Source organism: Mus caroli, chromosome 5 (assembly GCF_900094665.2).
Source record: "Mus caroli chromosome 5, CAROLI_EIJ_v1.1, whole genome shotgun sequence".
Taxonomy (NCBI): Eukaryota; Metazoa; Chordata; class Mammalia; order Rodentia; family Muridae; genus Mus; species Mus caroli.
The window spans coordinates 33,548,436-33,566,796 of NC_034574.1; the positions used below are offsets into that span (position 1 = coordinate 33,548,436).

Consider the following 18,361-nt stretch of genomic DNA (forward strand, 5'->3'; position numbering starts at 1 on the left):
TCTCTGTCTCTGTCTCTGTCTCTGTCTCTGTCTCTGTCTCTGTCTTTCTGTCTCTCTCTCCCCCTCTTTCATATGGTCTTATATAATCCAGGCTAGCTTTAAACTTGCTATGTAGCCAAGGATGCTTTTGAGAGTCTGACCCTTCTACCGCTACCCCCCCCCACGTGCTAAGATTATAGGTGTGTACCACCACACTCAGTTTTTTACAGGGTAGGGGATATTTATTTATTTATTTATTTAGATACAGGGTTTCTCTGTATAGCCCTGGCTGTCCTGGAACTCACTTTGTAGACCAGGCTGGCCTTGAACTCAGAAATTCACCTGCTTCTGCCTCTTGCCTCCCGAGTGCTTGGATTAAAGGCGTGCACTACCACGCCCAGCAGGGCTGGGGATTTAATCTAGGTGTAGGAATGCATTCTTAGCTACATTTTAGCTACAGCTAATCTTAGTTACCAACTTTGCTACATCTCCTGCCTTCTGTTTGGTTTTATTCCTTCATGAAAACTCAAATTGCATTACTGCTCCATGAATTTTACATGTGGCATTTGGTAATAACTGAAGTCATGGCATAAGGTAATGCTATTTCATTTTGTTGAACTTACTGTAGTATAAGAATTTATGGTGGATAAATAAGTATTTCTAAAGCCTCTCCCCATCTTCATTTTTGCTTCCCTCCCTCCCTCCTTCCCTCCCTCCCTCCCTCTCTCCCTTCCAGAGCTCAATTTAAACATCCCAGAGTGGAGGATATAACTGGGATGATGCAGTGATGTTGAACAGGCAAAATGGGTTACAGTCTGGGCTCGCTTCTCGTCCTAAAAGACATCAGAAACTTGTTTGAGTGTCCACTGCTGCATCTGTGTTAGAATTAGGAGTAAATGCAAATCCTCTTTGCCTGAGAAGAAACAGGATCACCATGTGCTGTGCCGCTGTATGCATCAGCACTGGTTTGAGGACAGCTCTTCTCTTCCCTTGAACAGAAATGCATCATTAAACTCTTAAAAATGTCTTCACTGCTACTCGCAGGAATGCCTGCTTTATGCTTGGGATGAGCCAGGATCCTCTGAGACCCTTGCTATGGATCTGCTGGTTCCACTGATGTCACAGTTCTCAGAGCAGGCCGAATCACGGACCTGTGGCCACTTCACATCATAGTCCACAGATTTCTGCTGTCTGCCTTCAAGCTGGTATTCACAAGGGCTCTTGTTCCTCATGCTGCTCCTCTTCTCTGTATTCACCAACATACAGGACCATCCAAAATTAGCATCCAAGGTCAAGAAGTTATAAAATACAACCTTTGACACCTGATGTCCTGCACAGAGTAACAGTTGGGAGATCTCACACCTTCTGTAAACACTGGAGCAGTCAGATCTTGTCTCATTGCTAATGTATGACAGCCATGTCTGTAGTTTTTCTGTTTAGAAAATGCTCCTTAAACCTAGGTTTAATGCAGGTTACAAATATTTCTTCTATGACTTAAGCTTTCAAGTCATAATTGAGCTTTCAAGTTCCATTACAGAATATTTTTATTTTTTTTTTTTTACAGAGTCAAAAAAAAATCATCCCTTGAAGACACAGAAAATAATACTTTGAGATAAATGCAGATGAAAGAAGAACTGAATCCATTGAGCCAGGAATGAGACAAGGCCCAGGCCACTGATTGATGCGGGGATATCTGGCTGGGCTACTCATGAAGTGCCTGGCTGGAGTACTGAGTGAGAAGGAGCCTGGCGAGAGGCAGTGGCTGGGTGAGGTAGCACTGTTCCCTGCGTGCAGCCTTGTCTTTCCCATCTATTAGCAGAATGGGAAAATACGTGTAGTGTTCAATGATATCTTCCACAGAATCAAACATCTGAAACACAGAAAGAAGAGTGAGTGCCTCTGAGGACATCTGCTGCCTGCAAGTCACGGCTAAGCTGTTGTATGTTGCTCAGGGAAGGTGGACCGGTTTTGTAGTTTTGACATTGTGGAGAGATATATTAGAAAGTATTATTGGTTGTTTGAGATAAGAGGCTCACCCTGAAGCTCAGCCTGGTCTGGACTCTGTAATCCAGATGAGCCTTGAACTTGCTGCGGTCTTCTCACAGCATTATAGGTGCCAGCCAACATGTCTGGCCGTGTCATTTTGTCTTGAGGATGTATGTAGCAAATGAGTTACTGCAGGATGCATGACAAGCACAAGGAGGTGACAATGCTTGTGGACCACAAATGAGCACAAGTAGCTCTTAAGTTTCCTGTCCCCAGAGTTGGTCCCGTGTCAGACCACCTAGCTCAAGATCCTCCCTGATCCATCGCTGCTTTCCCACCCATGACTTAGATGGGTTGTGAGGTCACCGCCAATGAAGGCCATGGATTCAAACCTTGGCTGTCCTCCCATCTACTAACTGTGTGACCTGAGACAAACTTCTTGCACTCAGTTTCTCTGTCTGCCAACAGTGGTGGTGACATTAGGACTTGCCTCTGGGACTCTCTGTGAGCATCAGTGGCGCTCAAGCATAGACAGCATTTGGAAGAAAGTCTTCCCTATGTTCCAGCACACAGCAAGGGTCCGTAAGTGTGAAACCATGGGATGTGCCTTAGACCAACTTCATAAGCCTTACGAAGAAAGCGAGTTTTTGAATTTCACTTCCAGTTTCAAACCATGGATAGGTTTTTCTTCCTCTTTGTTTACATTCAACAAAGCAGCCAGTGCAGAGAACCTTTCTGTGCAGAGCTCATCCACTGAACAGGCTCCCAGACAACTAATGGAGGTTTCGTCTTGGTGGCAGTGGTCAGGAGCAAGGTGCTTACTCTTCTCATTTCTGTTTTCCTTAGCTTTGTTCCAAAGTAATCAATCCGATATCAATAGCCTCCCTCGCTAGTCTACTCCATGAGTCGTTTCTATGGAACCACAGTATTAGGAAACAAGGCAGGTGCAGTAAACCACACTCCCACCCCAGTCTTAGGGACTCTTGTGCTGTGCCCACAGCTGCAATGCTGCCTGAAAAGCCTGGGAGAAGAGCCTGTAATTAAGTTCCTATTTTTATCTTAGATTTCCCCCTAGGAGAAGAATGGATGTCACATGTCCTAATATTAGATTCTAAAGTCTGTTTAAATCTTTCGTGTCTGTCCTATGTGCAAACTGTAGACAGCACTTCCTTTTTTTCCCCTTGTTAGAAAAACAGAGTGGGAGAGGGAGGGAGAGAGGAAGGAAGGGAGGGAGAGAGAGAGAGACAGAAAAAGAAAAGAATAAGGAAGAAGACAGGGGAGGTGAGAAAGAAACCCACATGTTATTGTTAATCTGTCTTTCAGTCTTAGCAGTTCAAGTTGTCAAGTAAACATTTATCATGAATTTTAGAAACTCACTGCTGCTCAGGTGTCTGCAGAAAGGGGCATTGGATGAATCTTGTATCCCTGGGTAGCCATGAAATGGTTGCTGGTCCAGTTAGTGAATAACAGGGCATCTTGAGCTAAGTGTTGTACATTTAATATATCCATGCTTATGACCTAGAATCTACAGCTATTACCCCGTGTGTTGAAAATATCAGTACTGTTTTACTTGGTAAAATGCTCTCTTAAAGGGAGGAGCTTATCCCAGGTTATCATCAGGAGGGGAACAGGTCCACAGTGCAGTCATGCTCAGTATGAGATTCTAATCAGAGAGAAGCCAGTGTTTCCCATGAGGCAGAATGACCAATTGAATGGCCTCCCAGGTTTTTGTTTTGGGAACACATGGCTTTGCTTGCCCTTTGTGTTTGGTAAGGATGGCAGACAGGTAGAGAGCCTTCCCTGGATCTGGCTCAGGTGCTTCTTATAACCCTTGTGGTATGTATGGTCCTCACCTTTGCCTGAAGTACATAGCGTCAAGGAAAGGGCTTTTCAGCATCAGTTCAGATGGGATTGGACACAGCACCTGCCCCTGTGTACCTACAATGGTGTTTATATCATGTCATCTCATACTCAGGTCCCTTGAATTAGGAGCTACTATCTTCCTGTGCCATTACGAACCCCATGAGATAGATGAAAGAAGGACAAAGTGAATATTGTCCCCAGAAGCCCTCATGCATTTTCCTGCTGGTGATGCTCTCTGGGCACAGATGGAATAGCTGGGACTTGGCTTGCATTTCAGCAGAGATTTCTGCATCTGATTCTTTCGATTCTCTTAAGGACGAGAAGATCCTCCGTAAGGCAGGAGGATCAGGCTGAGCTTCAAAGGCACATGAGGACCATCTCACTCTTACCGCAGGGCTCAAGTGCCTTCCAATAGCAGCGGAAAGAATCTCTGTGGGTTGCCATTTCTCATAAGATGCCTGGCACACAGTAAGCTCCAAGTAGATGTTGCCTTTCTCAACCTGCAGGCCTTGGGGGCTGTCATCAGGCAAGAGAGACTATATGCAAAAGCCAAGAAGTTTGCAAAGGCAAGGAAAGGAAATCCCAGGACTGCAGTTTGACTACCATTCCTGGGCTTCGCTTTCACCATCTTTAAAATGGAGATGAGATCAGCCCCTGCCTCTGGGGCAGGGCGGGAGATGGTTAGGAGGGTATGGCTCTGAGAACTCAGGGTACCCATTCATGGTGCCCGTGCATAGGGCATGTATGTGAATGTTCAACAGATACATGAAAAGGAAAATTCATGTCTGGAGGGTGGGAAGAGTAGGGAATTAAGGACTAACACAGAAAGGGGGTTTTATAAATAGTAACTGGTATGCAATAATTGTAACAGTTTGTGCAGATGCTGAAGGTGGAGTCTCTAGGTGGGCTCAGCTGACAGCTCCTTACTTCCAAGGCAGCCATGGGTGGCTCACCATCTGGTAAGATGTTATTAGGATATAGTTACAGAGGTAGGATGCAGCAGGCCAAAGTGTGACATGTTGGAAACAAGACTAAGACCGTAGTACAGGCTCTGTTTCTCCCCCAGAAAACAATAATGTGTCTTTCCTAGAGATGTTTCAAGAGGAGGGGGAGGGGGAGGAGGAGGTGGGAGAGAGGGAGAGGGAGGGAGGGAGAGAGAGGGAGGGAGAAGTACAAATAACCTGGTAGAAGGAGTAGTCATTTCCTAGTTCTATAAGGAAAAAAAATCCATGAGGCTAAAGCATTTGAAAATCATACTTTTTTCCCCCCTGTTGTTGTTGCTGTTTGTTTTAAGAAGAAAAATTCTGTGAGCTGAAAGACATTGAAGGATACTGTGAACTTGAGCTAGCTGGTCCCTTCATGTAGATAGGTTTCTATCTGCCTGCGGCTGTCACCCAGTTAATGAAGGAACTGACTAATAACCACAAGAAATCAGTTACAAATAATTGTGGCAGAATCTGTTTCTGTCTGACTCAGTTCTAGTCACTGGCTTGCTAGTCCTCATACAAATGAACTGGCCACTTGCCTCCTTAGTTTTTCTACAACGTCTTCGGAGTGTGGCTGTGATTGTCCATTTTTGTGGTAACCTACTTAGTTGCTCAGCTCACACATCCTGAGCTGAGGAAAGGCTGCTGTACTGCTCTCACTGTCTATTTAAGTTGCAGTCTCATGGCCCTGCTAAAATACACCCTCAAAAAGCAACTTGATGGAGAAAGGGCTTAATCTGTCAATGGGGTACGGTTCATGACACAGTCCATTAAAGACCAGAAGTCCATAGACCTATGGCTGCTGGCCATATTATATCCATCGTCAGGAAGCAAAGAATCAGAAATGTTGAGTCTCAGCCTCCTTGCTCCTTTTGATGTGGTTCAGAACCCAAGCCTAAGGAGTGGTGTGGGTCTGCACACCTCAATTAATGGAACTAAATCCTTGGGGGCTCGTTTCCTAGGAGATTCTAGCTAGGTCAAGGTAGCAGTATTAACCATCTTATTGCCTCTTCCCAAGTGCTCTCCCCAGATCATGTGTGATTCTCCGAAAAGGACTCTGTGTCAGAGACTGGATGTAACCAGGACTCTTCATGCAGCCAGGTGACAGAATTGTCACTCATGTGCCTGCAGGAAGCACACGCTAAGCCCCGGCGACATTATTTCGACATCTCCTGATAAAAAACAGGTGTCTATGGAAGTTCTAGATTTATACTGTGTGAGTTTGTAAGGGCTGTCATAACAGGGGAAGAAACACCGTCTGTCCTAACAGACTGGGACAAACAATAAAAATGTGTCTTCCCACAAATCAGCAGACCTGAGGTCTCAGGTGTCTGCATGGCTGTCTCTTATGAAGCCTTTCTCCTTGGCTGGCAGATAGCTGACTTCTTCCCATGTCCTCATTCACATGTTATTTCTCTGAGTTAGTTTTTTTTTTTAATCATTAAAAAATATTAGAAATTACTTTGAAATATAGTTTACGGCCAAGTCATTTATAACACGTATACACTGGCGCTCTAGCCCCGGGGTGAACTTGTCAGACAAATGAGACCACAGTGTAAAAAACAGTCTATGTTCTTATTCAGAAAATTTATACTAAAAAGGTCTGGTTTGTTTTACCTTTCAGGGTTATGCATCAAGAATGTTCTCACTAGTCAACTGTGTACTCTAGGCAGGCTTTGTGGGAACAACACAGGGCCAGGTCACTATCAGAACACCTGGCGGGTGTAGATTGCAGAAATGTTTTCTGAAAGCTATTAAATGATCTTCAAAACAATTTCAGTTTTAAAAAATGGGGAGTGGGCTGGGGCCAGAGAGATGGATCAGCGGTTAAGAGCATTTACTGATTTGCAGACGAGCTGAGTTCCGTTCCCAACACCCACATGGTAACTCACAACACAGCTGTAATTCCAGCTTCTGGATATCCGATGCCCTTCTGGCCTCCTGGGCACCTGCGCTTATGTGTGCACACACACAGACACCCCCACCCACAGATAATTAAAAATTAATATTATAAAAGGCTCTTAATATAGCGGTTGGCAGATACCTAGTCACTGCATTTAAGAGATAAGGCCACTGGGTCTCATCATTGGACCCCATTTTGTAAACCCATGCACCTTCCACACATTCTCCATTGTCCTTCTGATATATACTATGGCGTTGGCTTGGATGTCCCTAAACAATTTTAGCTGTCACATGTTTTAGGACCTGGCATATTTTAGTTGGATGCTCATAATCTAGTTCCCTACAATTGATCTATGGAACCATGACTCTCCCCCCCCCCCAATAGACATTAGAAAAAGTTGATTCCTTTGCCATTCCCCAAATCTAAACTTAAAAGGATGCTCAGGGGCTGGATGGCTCAGTGGGTAAGAGCACTTGCTACTCTTGCAGAGGCCCTCGGTTCTGTTCCCAGCACCCACATCTGATGGCTTACAAACCCAGTTCCAGGTGATCCAATGCCCTCTGCTGGCCTCTGTGGGCAGCTGAATGCATGTGGTACACATAACATGTACTCAGGTACACATGCACGTACTCAGGTACACATGCACACATACAAGTAAAAGAAATAAAATTTAAATGATGCTTAGTAGAGAATAGTAACACTTGAGTGCAATTGTGAAGGTGACCTCACAACCATTATTATAGCAACCGTGGTGCGAAACAAGCCAAATGGTTACAGTCTGATTATGTTGCTACATCAGCTAACAGATTTTATGAATTTGTTTCAGAATAATCGGTCACTGTTTGTGAACATAGCTAAATGCAGACATTAGCATTTCCCGTTAGGCCTGTATTTCGAGTAGCTAAGTGCCCTTGCTTATGTTTTCTAAGGGTTAAAGAGAGTGGAAACCAGGCTTAAGAATACATGGTGACAGTGGCTCACTATTCTTCTCTAGTGTCATTCTGATTGAGGTTGTGATAGGGTGCCAGTGACAAGGTTTAATCTGGATCCAATCTCCCCATGGGAATGGAGTGCTAGCATGGGCTGAGAGAAGTTCTCCACAAGGCATAATACAGTTGCTTCCTTTTGAATGGGTTTCTCTAATAGGTTTAAGAGGCAGAGGAATAGAACAACAATATGAACTAACCAATACCCCTGAGCTCTTGACTCTAGCTGCATATGTATCAAAAGATGGCCTAGGCCATCACTGGAAAGAGAGGCCCATTGGACTTGCAAACTTTATATGCCCCAGTACAGGGGAATGCCAGGGCCAAAAAGTGGGAGTGGGTGGGTAGGGGAGNGGGGGGGGGAGGGTATGGGGGACTTTTGGGATAGCATTGGAAATGTAAATGAGGAAAATACCTAATTTTAAAAAAAAAAGAGGCTGAGGGATATTCAGTGGCATGGTGGATTGCTGCATGGTGAACTGAACATGGGCCAGCATGCTCATGAAAGGGGCTGGAAGGATATCACTGCAGTGTCTCTCCTCATGTCTTGTGTTCACTGGTGTATGTAGACAAGGATGTAGCATCTTCTAAACTCTATGTTTGTTTGTTTGTTTGTTTTACTTATAGCCAAGGAAAGGGAGGTGGTTGGGTTGTACATACCTCATTTCCTCGGAGTCCTGTGCCCAGGGCAAACTGTTGATTGCTCTCGAGGAAACGGATTTTCACATTGTAGACCTTGTTCCCATAAAACACCACCAAAACATATGGTTCTGCCTTGGATTTTGTAGAGCAGTCTCGGACCAAAAAAGTACCATCCTGAAGCAAAAGGAATTATGGTTAACTTCTCAGTTGTGCAAGGACCCTGGCCTTAAGGTGATGTCAACAATGATGCTCTTATGAGATTCTTCGTGGATTCAGTTTTGGCAACCTGGCTGCACATTCCATTTACCCCCCCAACCCGCACTCCCCAAGCTTTTACTGAGTGCCGGTTGGGGTTTGGATATGAAGTGTCCCCTTCAGTGTTAGCAGGTGGTGATATAGAAAAGCAATTGGTTCACGAAGGTGCTAGCATCATGAGGTTATTAACCCATTGGTGAGTCAAAGCTGAATGAGATATTTGGAGGTGGAGCCTAGTCTAGGAAGTGATCATCAAGGGGGTGCTTTTGAAAGATGTAGCTTGTTCTTATCTTCTCTCTGCTTCTTGGCTACTGTGTGGTGGGTAGCCCTTCATCCGTGGTGCTTCTGCTTTGCCACAGACCTATCATTCATTCCTGAATTAACTGCCACCTTCCTGTTGTAGTTTCATATTTGGTAGGGGCCTGGTTGATGATTTAGTGGTCCCTTAAGGACAGAAGCTTTCTAGTATTTCTAAGCAACCCAGTGTAGTTCTGTGCCTGGCAGAATAGTCACCCAGTAGACGCTTGCTTTTTGACGAAAGCTGTGGTTGTCATTTGACCTAGTTACAAACACTCGAGTTCTTCTCCATTTTAATGCCATGGTAGGGTGGAACCTCCCTATCCTTTTGGAAGTTAGCTTTGGTCTTGGAATTTGGTCAAGGAAGAGGTAAAGTACGTTACTCTTGGGGAGATGTGCCACCATGTAAAGGTGGACACAGAGTCCCACATAGCCCAAACAAATCTATCTAGAATCTGGTGTGCAGTGAAGAAATGGTATCTTGGGGTAAATGACAGAGATCTCAGGGATATCTGTTACCGCAGCATGACCTGTCATATGCTGGATTGCAACATTCATGACTTCTGTTCCTTTCTTGAAAAAGTCAGACAGAAAGACCCAGTAGTACCATAGGTGTCTGTTTAGTAAGGAGATGAAATTTGAAGAGAACAGAAGGAGGCACTGCCCATTGTGACCACTGCACCCCAGATGCCACATGGCATTTTCTCATGGCCATCTTAGCTCTGATAATTTTTTTTTAAATTCTTACATTCTCACTACAGATCAGTGTAGCTTTTAACTCTTTTTTTTAAAGATTTATTTATTATTATACATAAGTATACTGTAGCTGTCTTCAGACACACCAGAAGAGGGCATCAGATCTCATTATGGGTGGTTGCTGGGATTTGAACTCAGGACCTTTGGAAGAACAGTCAGTGCTCTTTCCTGCTGAGCCATCTCTCCAGCCCAGCTCTGATATTTTTAAAATCAGTTTTTCATTTTATAAGTAAAGAATCAACAACTAATCTTGTTTAGGAACTTGGGAGAGTCAGATATATGACAAGTGGCAAAACCAAGTCTTAGGTCTGAAACCATCTTACATATCTCTGCATTTTCAGAAAATCATTCCCTAATTTCGTCTGTATATTTAGTGTTCTTTTATCCAAGTTTTCCTGGAAGTAACTAGAAACTGTACCCCATTGTCCTTTCTTACCAATTTCCTCTCCTGTAGAACTGCTTCTCCCTAAGTCCCCTTCCTACTTTTGTGTGTGTCGCTGGCAGAAGAAACACACAGCATGGCCACAGAAACAACATAGATGTTCTCTTACCTTGTTCTCTTTCATTAACACATCTTCCACTGCCTGTCGACTGTATTCTCCAATGTACCATTCATTCTGCCAGACATCCTATGGTACAAGTCCAAGGAGGAATGTTTTAGGATCAAAGGGAGGTGTTCATTATGGACTAATTCAAATTCTACTTTTGCTCCACCAGTGTCCAATCACAGACTAATTGATAGATATTCAGTACAGAACATTTTGTTCTGGAACCTGGAAATGCCCACTGATGCTGCGAGGAGATGGACACAGAATAAGCCACTGCAGCTGGGGATTCTGAGGTTGATAGGGATGAGAAGAGAGTGGTCATTGGGAGGGGCCAGGAACTGCCCATCAATTAGGAGAAGTCCATCATTTGAGTCTTGGGAAGCACATACACTCCATCTGTCAATGATTTTATTTAATTTTCTTTTAGACAGGGTGTCATGTATCACAGGCTGGCCTTGAACTCACTATATATCTGAAGATGGCACAGAACTCCTGAGCCTCCTGGAGCTGGGATTACACTCAGCTATCAGTGATGCCTGAATCTGCATGTGGTGAGGTTTTTTGAGGACATGTGTAGCCTGTGACACTGTGCTGTGCTGGTTACTGCAAAAACAGTGGTCAGAGCGGGCTGCTGCAACCCTGTCTCCGTGTATCTTCTGCCTGGAGTCATGTAGTGAAATCGAGATTGGAACTATATATAACTTGGCTGGCTTTCTCCTATGCCGCACTGACTTGTGTGGTGTGTGGTATTTGGAGAATAGACTGTGTCCAGCTCTAAGACACTCCACATTGTGTCGAGAAGTGGCTTTCAGACTGTCACTCTCTGGATGACTTCACTTTACAAAGCATCAGTTGGCTCTCCTTTGAGGAAGGATGACTCTGCATCTTGCTGTGCACAGGGGTGCCACCACCTTCCCAGCACCGACCATGAGGCACAGACAGTTTGTTCCTACCTATAAACCTTCTGGAGTGATTGAAGATGCAAGACCAAGAAAGGATGCAGTGCTCTCACTTGGACCCTGTCAAAGGAGGATCACTAACACCATGATTGGTGGCAACAGCCCCAACAATCTGTCATCTGACCATAGGTACCTGCACCAAGTGACAACAGTCAGGAGACTGCCAACTGTCCAAATGCTCCACTATTTACTCCTTACTCAACCACCATTGTCTGTCGGTCTGTCTGTCTGTCTGTCAGTCAGTCAGAACTTGCACTTGAAGCTCACTTTGGTGTCCTAGGCAGGTGGCTTACCTCTGCAGCTCCATCCTGAGCTTAGCACTACTAACCTGGTATTCTTGGGTCTCTGGCAACAATCCAACTGGGTTCCTTAGTGTCTAGCCTCCTGCAGTGACTCCCTGCCTGTGTATCTATTCTCTGCCCCCACTAGGGACTCTTTAAATTTTGTGGCCTTTTTAATCCTTTGTCACTGCCTTCCTCCCAGTTTATGGTATAATTATAACTCAAGAGTTAACATCAATAATTCATATACACTGGAGTAAAAGAACTTGGGGGTGCTAATGAGCAGCTATGAAGGGAAATCAGGACTACTTAGGAAAGAGCAGCCAATGAGACTGATATAGCTGGTGAGTTTATTACTCAGTGAATTCTGACATTGTAGAAAGATGCAAGTGTGTTCATCTATGCTCCTGGCATGTGTGCCCGTGACTGCATGGTCCTCCAGCCTCTTCACTGAGTTACCACGGTCCCACTGTTGAGTCATAAGGCCCTTCCTTATTCAGCATATCAAACCTTCCACGCACTATTTTTCTGGACTATGCACAATGGATAATGTTCATTCTAGTTGCAGATGGTAACAAAGGCTCGGTGTGTCAAAATCAATCACATAATTGGCAATAATCAGGGACATGAGCTCAAGTCTTTGGTTTCTCATTGCAGTCTCTGTTTTTCCCAGCACCAACATGATCCATCCAGTGATGGGCACAGGTGAACATGATCTGGCCAGCAAGCTCTAGCTCCTACCTAACTGCAGCCTCACTCCCTTTCATGCCATCTCATATTATGGGCATGGCAAGTCAGATATACCTACTGTTCTAACTCACACACGTATGCACGCATGCACGCACCAGCTACCCTAGGCTGGGCACTTTTTTTTTTTTTTGGTTTTTCGAGACAGGGTTTCTCTGTATAGCCCTGGCTGTCCTGGAACTCACTTTGTAGACTAGACTGGCCTCGAACTCAGAAATCCACCTGCCTCTGTCTCCCGACTGGGCACTTCTTATAATCAATCCTCCTGTCTCTGCTATTCAACTCAGCAACTGTGGTCCATTTAGAGTCTAAGGTGGGAGTGGGTGGGTGGGGGGAGCACCCTCATAGAAGCAGGGGGAGGGTGGATGGGATGTAGGTTTGCGGAGGGGAAACTGGGTATGGGGATACCATTTGAAATGTAAATAAACAAAATATCCAATTAAAAAAAAGTCTTAACGCAAAATTAAAGGAAAACACAATCCAGGCAACCACAGGGGGTAAATCTCAAAAGCATTGTGCTCCATGAAACAAAGCCAGGAGCAAAAGAGCCACTCTCTCTGGTTCTGTCTAGACAGGATTCTAGAAAGGACGTGGGGTGTTGATGGAAAGGAGAACTGCTGTTGGAAGCCAGAGGAGAACGAGGCTTCAGAGGGGCAGAAAGGAAACTGGGGTGTCTTGGAAATGTGTTTCTTGAACCAGGACAGTGACTAGCCTGGTATTTTCATTTGTCGAAAGCAATTTCTCATAGATAGTTCATGTAAAGAATATCTTAAGTAGTTCTTTGTAAACACAGACAAAAATTGAAACTCAAACCCTTACTTTCTTTGAGGCCTACTTTGTAATAAATTCCTCTATTTTATTCCACCAACTAGCGGGGACTTAGTACTAAGGAGGCTTCAGTGTAAGAGTTTTAGAGTGTGGGGAGGGTCCAGACCCTGCCCTAGGCAGAGCTCACGCAGGTTCCCAGGAAGAAAGTGAGAACTCACCTCCTTGCTGGAGTTTGAGCCTGCTGATCCCGAGATCACTGTGGTACTGTCTCTGGGGCTTCTGGCCTGTCTCAGGGCTTGGGAGCGCTCAGCCATAGTGAGCCTCACTCACTTATTTGGTCGGTCAAGCTGGAAGATGCCTTAGATTATTGGTTCTCAGCCTTCCTAATGCTCTGACCCTTTAATACTTCATGTTATGATGACCCCTAACCATAAAATTATTCCATTGTTACTTCATAACTCTCATTTTGCTACTGTTACGAATCGCAGTGTAAGTATCTGATAGGCAGGGAATCTTATATGTGATCTCCAAAGGCGTTGTGACCTACAGGCTGAGAACCACTGCCTAGGCTGTTGCGGCTTGGGGCTTCTTATAATATCTCCAGATGTGGTTGTGAGGGGTGGATGGTGTGGGTTAGTGCTTGAGCGAAGGCCTTGGTGGCCTCTGAGTGACAATGAGGAGGAGCTCGTCTTTAGTCCCTTGCTGTCCTCTGAGTGACTGCAGAGTACAGCACTTGGTGTTAGTGTACCTTTAATAGCCCTGACCTTTCTAATCATCCCTGAACAGAGTCATGAGGCCTCTACACTGTGAGCCCTTAGCAGGCTGAGGGGTCCTGCTGTGCCTTTTAAAGTGCACAATAAAATGTAAAGAGTCACCATTTTAGCAACTTGGAGTGCATAACTCATTCCATTAAATGCATTTATATTGCTTTTAAAACCATCACCATTATCCATTTCCAAGAATTTTTCCATCCTCTCAAATCAAAACTTTGTGCTCCTAAAACAACAGCTCTCCATTACTCTCTTCTTTATCCTAGCCCTGGGGAAACCACCCACCTTGCTTGATATCTCTGTAGACTTGGCTGTTCTAGGAGCTATGACTAGCAGGAGGTATATTTGTGTCCGTTAGTGTTTGTCTTTCTTTACCTAGTATTATGTTTTTGTAGTTTATCTATGTAGAACATGCCAGATGTGTGTGTGTATGTGTGTATGTGTGTGTGTGTGTATGCAATGTTTTGTTTATTTCTCTTTCTCTCTGTCTGTCAATGGATGGATACCTTTGTTCTTCCTACATGTTGACTATCATACATAATGTTATAAAAACAAGAACTCAAATTCTCTTAGGCTCTTCTTTCAGTTCTCTTGGGGATATACCCAGTAGCAGAATATGGTAATTGATTTCTACTTTATTTATTTATTTATTTTTGTCTGTCATCTGGAATGCTGCTTTAAAAATGATTAACATACCAATACAAAGTGAACGCAGTCAATTTACAGAATATTACACAGACCTCATTACTGAGATTATTTAGAGCTGCCACAAGTCATAAGACTCATTGAATTGTTGAAAGTGGGAACATCCTGATCTCCTAGCTCTTCTCATGCCCATGAGAAGTTTGATCTGTATTTATTTATTATATGTAAGTACACTGTAGCTGTATCCAGACACTCCAGAAGAGGGTGCCAGATCTCATTATGGATGGTTGTAAGCCACCATGTACCTGCTGTGATTTGAACTCAGGACCTTTGGAAGAGCAGTCAGTGCTCTTAACTGCTGAGCTCTCTCTCCAGCCCCCAAGTTTGGTCTTATATAGACGTTGAGTTAGAGCTCAAGAATCCTAAGGCCATGAGCGCAGCAGAGCAAAACACATCTAGGTGCATGTAAAGGGGAAATGAAAGAGGGTTCCAGAGTCCATGGGAAGAGTGGGAATCCATTAGAAAATTAGGTAGAGATTAATTAAAAGGCCAATCAAAGACATGTGAGGTACTATAGGGATTTCAAGGAATTGATCAGAGATCCCAGATGCTTCACTTACAAACCTTGAGAAGCTCTGGAGCAAGGCACTCATAAGCCAAGGATATGGAATTAGGGTGGCACCATCTTTTTTGGTGCTGTCTTTAGTAAGTAATGTTACAGCTTCTGGAGGAGGGGGCAGATAAGACACAAAGAATACTCATTCTTCTTAGTGGGAACCACAAATGCAGATGGACTGAGAGGTGACTGTGTGACTGGAGCTGATTTTATTTTATTTATTTATTTATTTTTTTTTTGGTTTTTCGAGACAGGGTTTCTCTGTATAGCCCTGGCTGTCCTGGAACTCACTTTGTAGACCAGGCTGGCCTCGAACTCAGAAATCCACCTGCCTCTGCCTTCCGAGTGCTGGGATTAAAGGCGTGCGCCACCACGCCCGGCTAAGGAGCTGATTTTAATGAGAGATCATGAGACATGGGATGGATAAATAAAGCCACTTATTAGCTATTTCTAGCTAGCTCTCTTCTGTGTCAGGAATCTTAACTCCTCACACTGACTGACACACATAATCAGTGCTCAAGAAATGGCTGCTATGCTCAACTGAAGTTTAAATGTGATGTGTGAATCTTTGGATGGAAAAATGAACTCAAATTAATCATCCATGAAACTTAACAAAATGTAAGTCTAAATTTCTCACATGCCCCTGCCCACATAATTAATGAACAGAATATTCTGAGAATTGGGAACACGTGCAGATTGAAAATCTGGTGAAAGAGTAATGAAGTATGACACAACAAAACCTTTTAGAAACATTAAAACCCAATGATTTGTCATTGTATGTGTGGTGGATTGAATATGTATGACCCCTGTAGACTCATATGTTTGAATGCTTGGTCCATAGGGAGTGGCACTATTAGGAGTGTGACCTTGTTGGAATGTATATGGCCTTGTCGGAGGAAGTGTGTCACTGAGGGGGTTGGTTTTAAGGTCTCCTATGCTCAAGCTATGCTCAGTGTGGCACATAGTGTCCTTCTGCTGCCTTCAGATCAAGACGTAGAACTCTAAGCTTCTTCTCTAGCACTATGTCTGCCTGCATGCCACCATGTTTCCCGCCATGATGATAATGAACTAAACTGCTAAAACTGTAAGCCAGCCCCAGTTAAATGTTTTCCTTTATAAGAGTTTCCATTATCAGAGTGTCTTATCACAGCAATGACACTCTAACTAAGACAGTATGGAAAAACAATTAATGGCCACCATAGTAATCTGCTTTGGGCATTCTCAGTGAGCTCTCACTGGATGCTAGAAGGGCTTGCAGAAGCTCTACTGTCTCACCTTCTCATCAGGCTTTGTGGGATCAGGTTTCTCCGAATTTGTGTTTTCATAGGGCAGCATACGAGGGCTGTGGCTGGCTGCAGCTTGGCATCTCTGAGCAGGACAGTGCTGCATGCTACCTGTATGGTCTGGAAAGAGATCACACTTAAATGAAGTTGCATTGCTGTCTCAGTCTGTTTCCTTCCAATGTATAGCTGGGCTCATCACCTCTGCCTGTCTGTGGCCATCTTTGTGGACTAGACAACACCTTCTCGCCAGGAACTGCAGTGATCCCAGGAATACTCCTCTACTTCTACATTCCCCCTCCTCACAGGGAGCCTGAAGTCATCTTCCAGAACTGTACTGTGTAGCTGGGAGAGATAGCTCAGTGGGTAAAAGTGCTTGCCTTCCAGCTGTGATGAACAGAGTTCAAGTCCTCAGAACTCATGTAAAAGCCAGATTCTAGCGGGCAGCTTCAATCCCAGCATTCCTACCAGGAAATGGTAGGCAGAGACAGGAGAATCCCCAGAAACTGAAGGGTGGGGTGGCTTAAAATCCTAGGGGTGTGGCCGGAGTGCCATCTCTCTTCTGGTATACTCATACACATGCAGCAGTCACAGATTAGCACTCTGCACCCCACCCCACAGCTCTGCCTGCCTACCAGGAGGCCAGCTCAAACCGGAAACACACAGCTCCACTTGCCTCCTGGGAGGCCTGCTACAACCCAGGACACTTAGGCCAACCAACACCAGGAACAAACAGATGGTGAAAGACAAGTGTAAGAACATAATCAACAGAAGCCAGTGCAATATGGCACCACCAGGACCTAGCACCCACTGTCCTATTGCAGCAAGCCCTGGATATCCTAACACACCCGAAGAGCAAGACTGTGACCTTAAATCCCATCTCAAAGATGATAGAGGCCTTTAAAGAGGATATAAATAATTCCCTTAAAGAAATATAGGAAAACATAATCAAACAGGTTGAAGCCCTTAAGGAGGAAACACATAAGTCCCTTAAAAAATAAGGAAAATATAATCAAACAGGCAAAAGAAATGAATAAAACAGTCCAAGAACTAAAAATGGAAATAGAGGAAATAAAGAAAACACAAATGGAAGCAACCCTGGAGATGGAAACCCTGGAGATGGAAAGAGAACAGAAACTACAGATGCCAGCATTATCAACAGGATTCAAGAGATGGAAGAGAGAATTTCAGGTGTAGACAATACCAAAGAAGAAAGGATACATCGATCAAAGAAAATGCCAAATGTAAACGTTTCTAACTCAAAACATACAGGAAATTTGGGACACTGAAAAGACCAAACCAAAGAATAATAGGAATAGAAGAGGGTGAAGATTCCCAGTTCACAGGGTCAAAAACATCGTCAACAAAGGAAAAACTTCCGGAACCTAAAGAAAGAGATGGCTATAAACGTACAAGAAGCTTACAGAACATCAAATAGATTTGACCAGAAAAGAAAATCCTCTCACCACATAATAATCAAAGCACTAACTATACAGAACAAAGAAAGAATATTAAAAGCTGCAAGAAAAAAAAGGCCAAGTAACATATAAAGGCAGAGCTATCAGAATCACACCTGATTTTTCAACAGAGATTCTAAATGCCAGAAGATCCTGGACAGATGTGTTATAGATTCTAAGAGATCACAAATGCTAGCTCAGACTACTGTATTCAACAAAACTCTCAATCACTATAGATGGAGAAACCAAGATATGCCACGACAAAACCAAATTCAAACAATGTCTTTCTGCTTACAGAGAATACAATAAGAAAACTCAAACACAAGGAGGGTAACTACATTCAAGAAAACACACGCAAAAAATTAATCACCTTACAGCAAAACAAAAATAAGAGGAACTCAGACACATACACTAATACCTTTAACATTAAAATAACAGGAACTAACAATCACTAGCCATTAATGTTTCTCAACATCAATAGACTCAATTCACCAATAAAAAGACACAGGCTTGCAGACTGGATATGCAAACAGGATCCATCATTCTGCTGCATACAAGAAACACACCTCAGTCAGCTTCCAAATGCTGACACCATTGCATACACTAGCAAGATTTTGCTGAAAGGACCCAGATATAG

General features: G+C 43.9%; 1 protein-coding gene across 1 annotated transcript in view; it reads right to left on the minus strand.

The window, feature by feature from the left end:
* Positions 1-1,534: 1,534 nt before the first annotated feature.
* Clnk (cytokine dependent hematopoietic cell linker) overlaps positions 1,535-18,361 on the minus strand; it is a 167,866-nt gene continuing 151,039 nt past the window's right edge. Inside the window, exons 16-19 of the mRNA XM_021163546.1 lie at positions 16,263-16,390; positions 10,205-10,282; positions 8,364-8,519; positions 1,535-1,849 (exon numbers count right to left, since the gene is read on the minus strand). Coding sequence (XP_021019205.1) covers positions 1,682-1,849; positions 8,364-8,519; positions 10,205-10,282; positions 16,263-16,390 — 530 coding nt within the window. The 3' untranslated portion in view covers positions 1,535-1,681. The remainder of the gene's footprint in view (positions 1,850-8,363; positions 8,520-10,204; positions 10,283-16,262; positions 16,391-18,361) is intronic.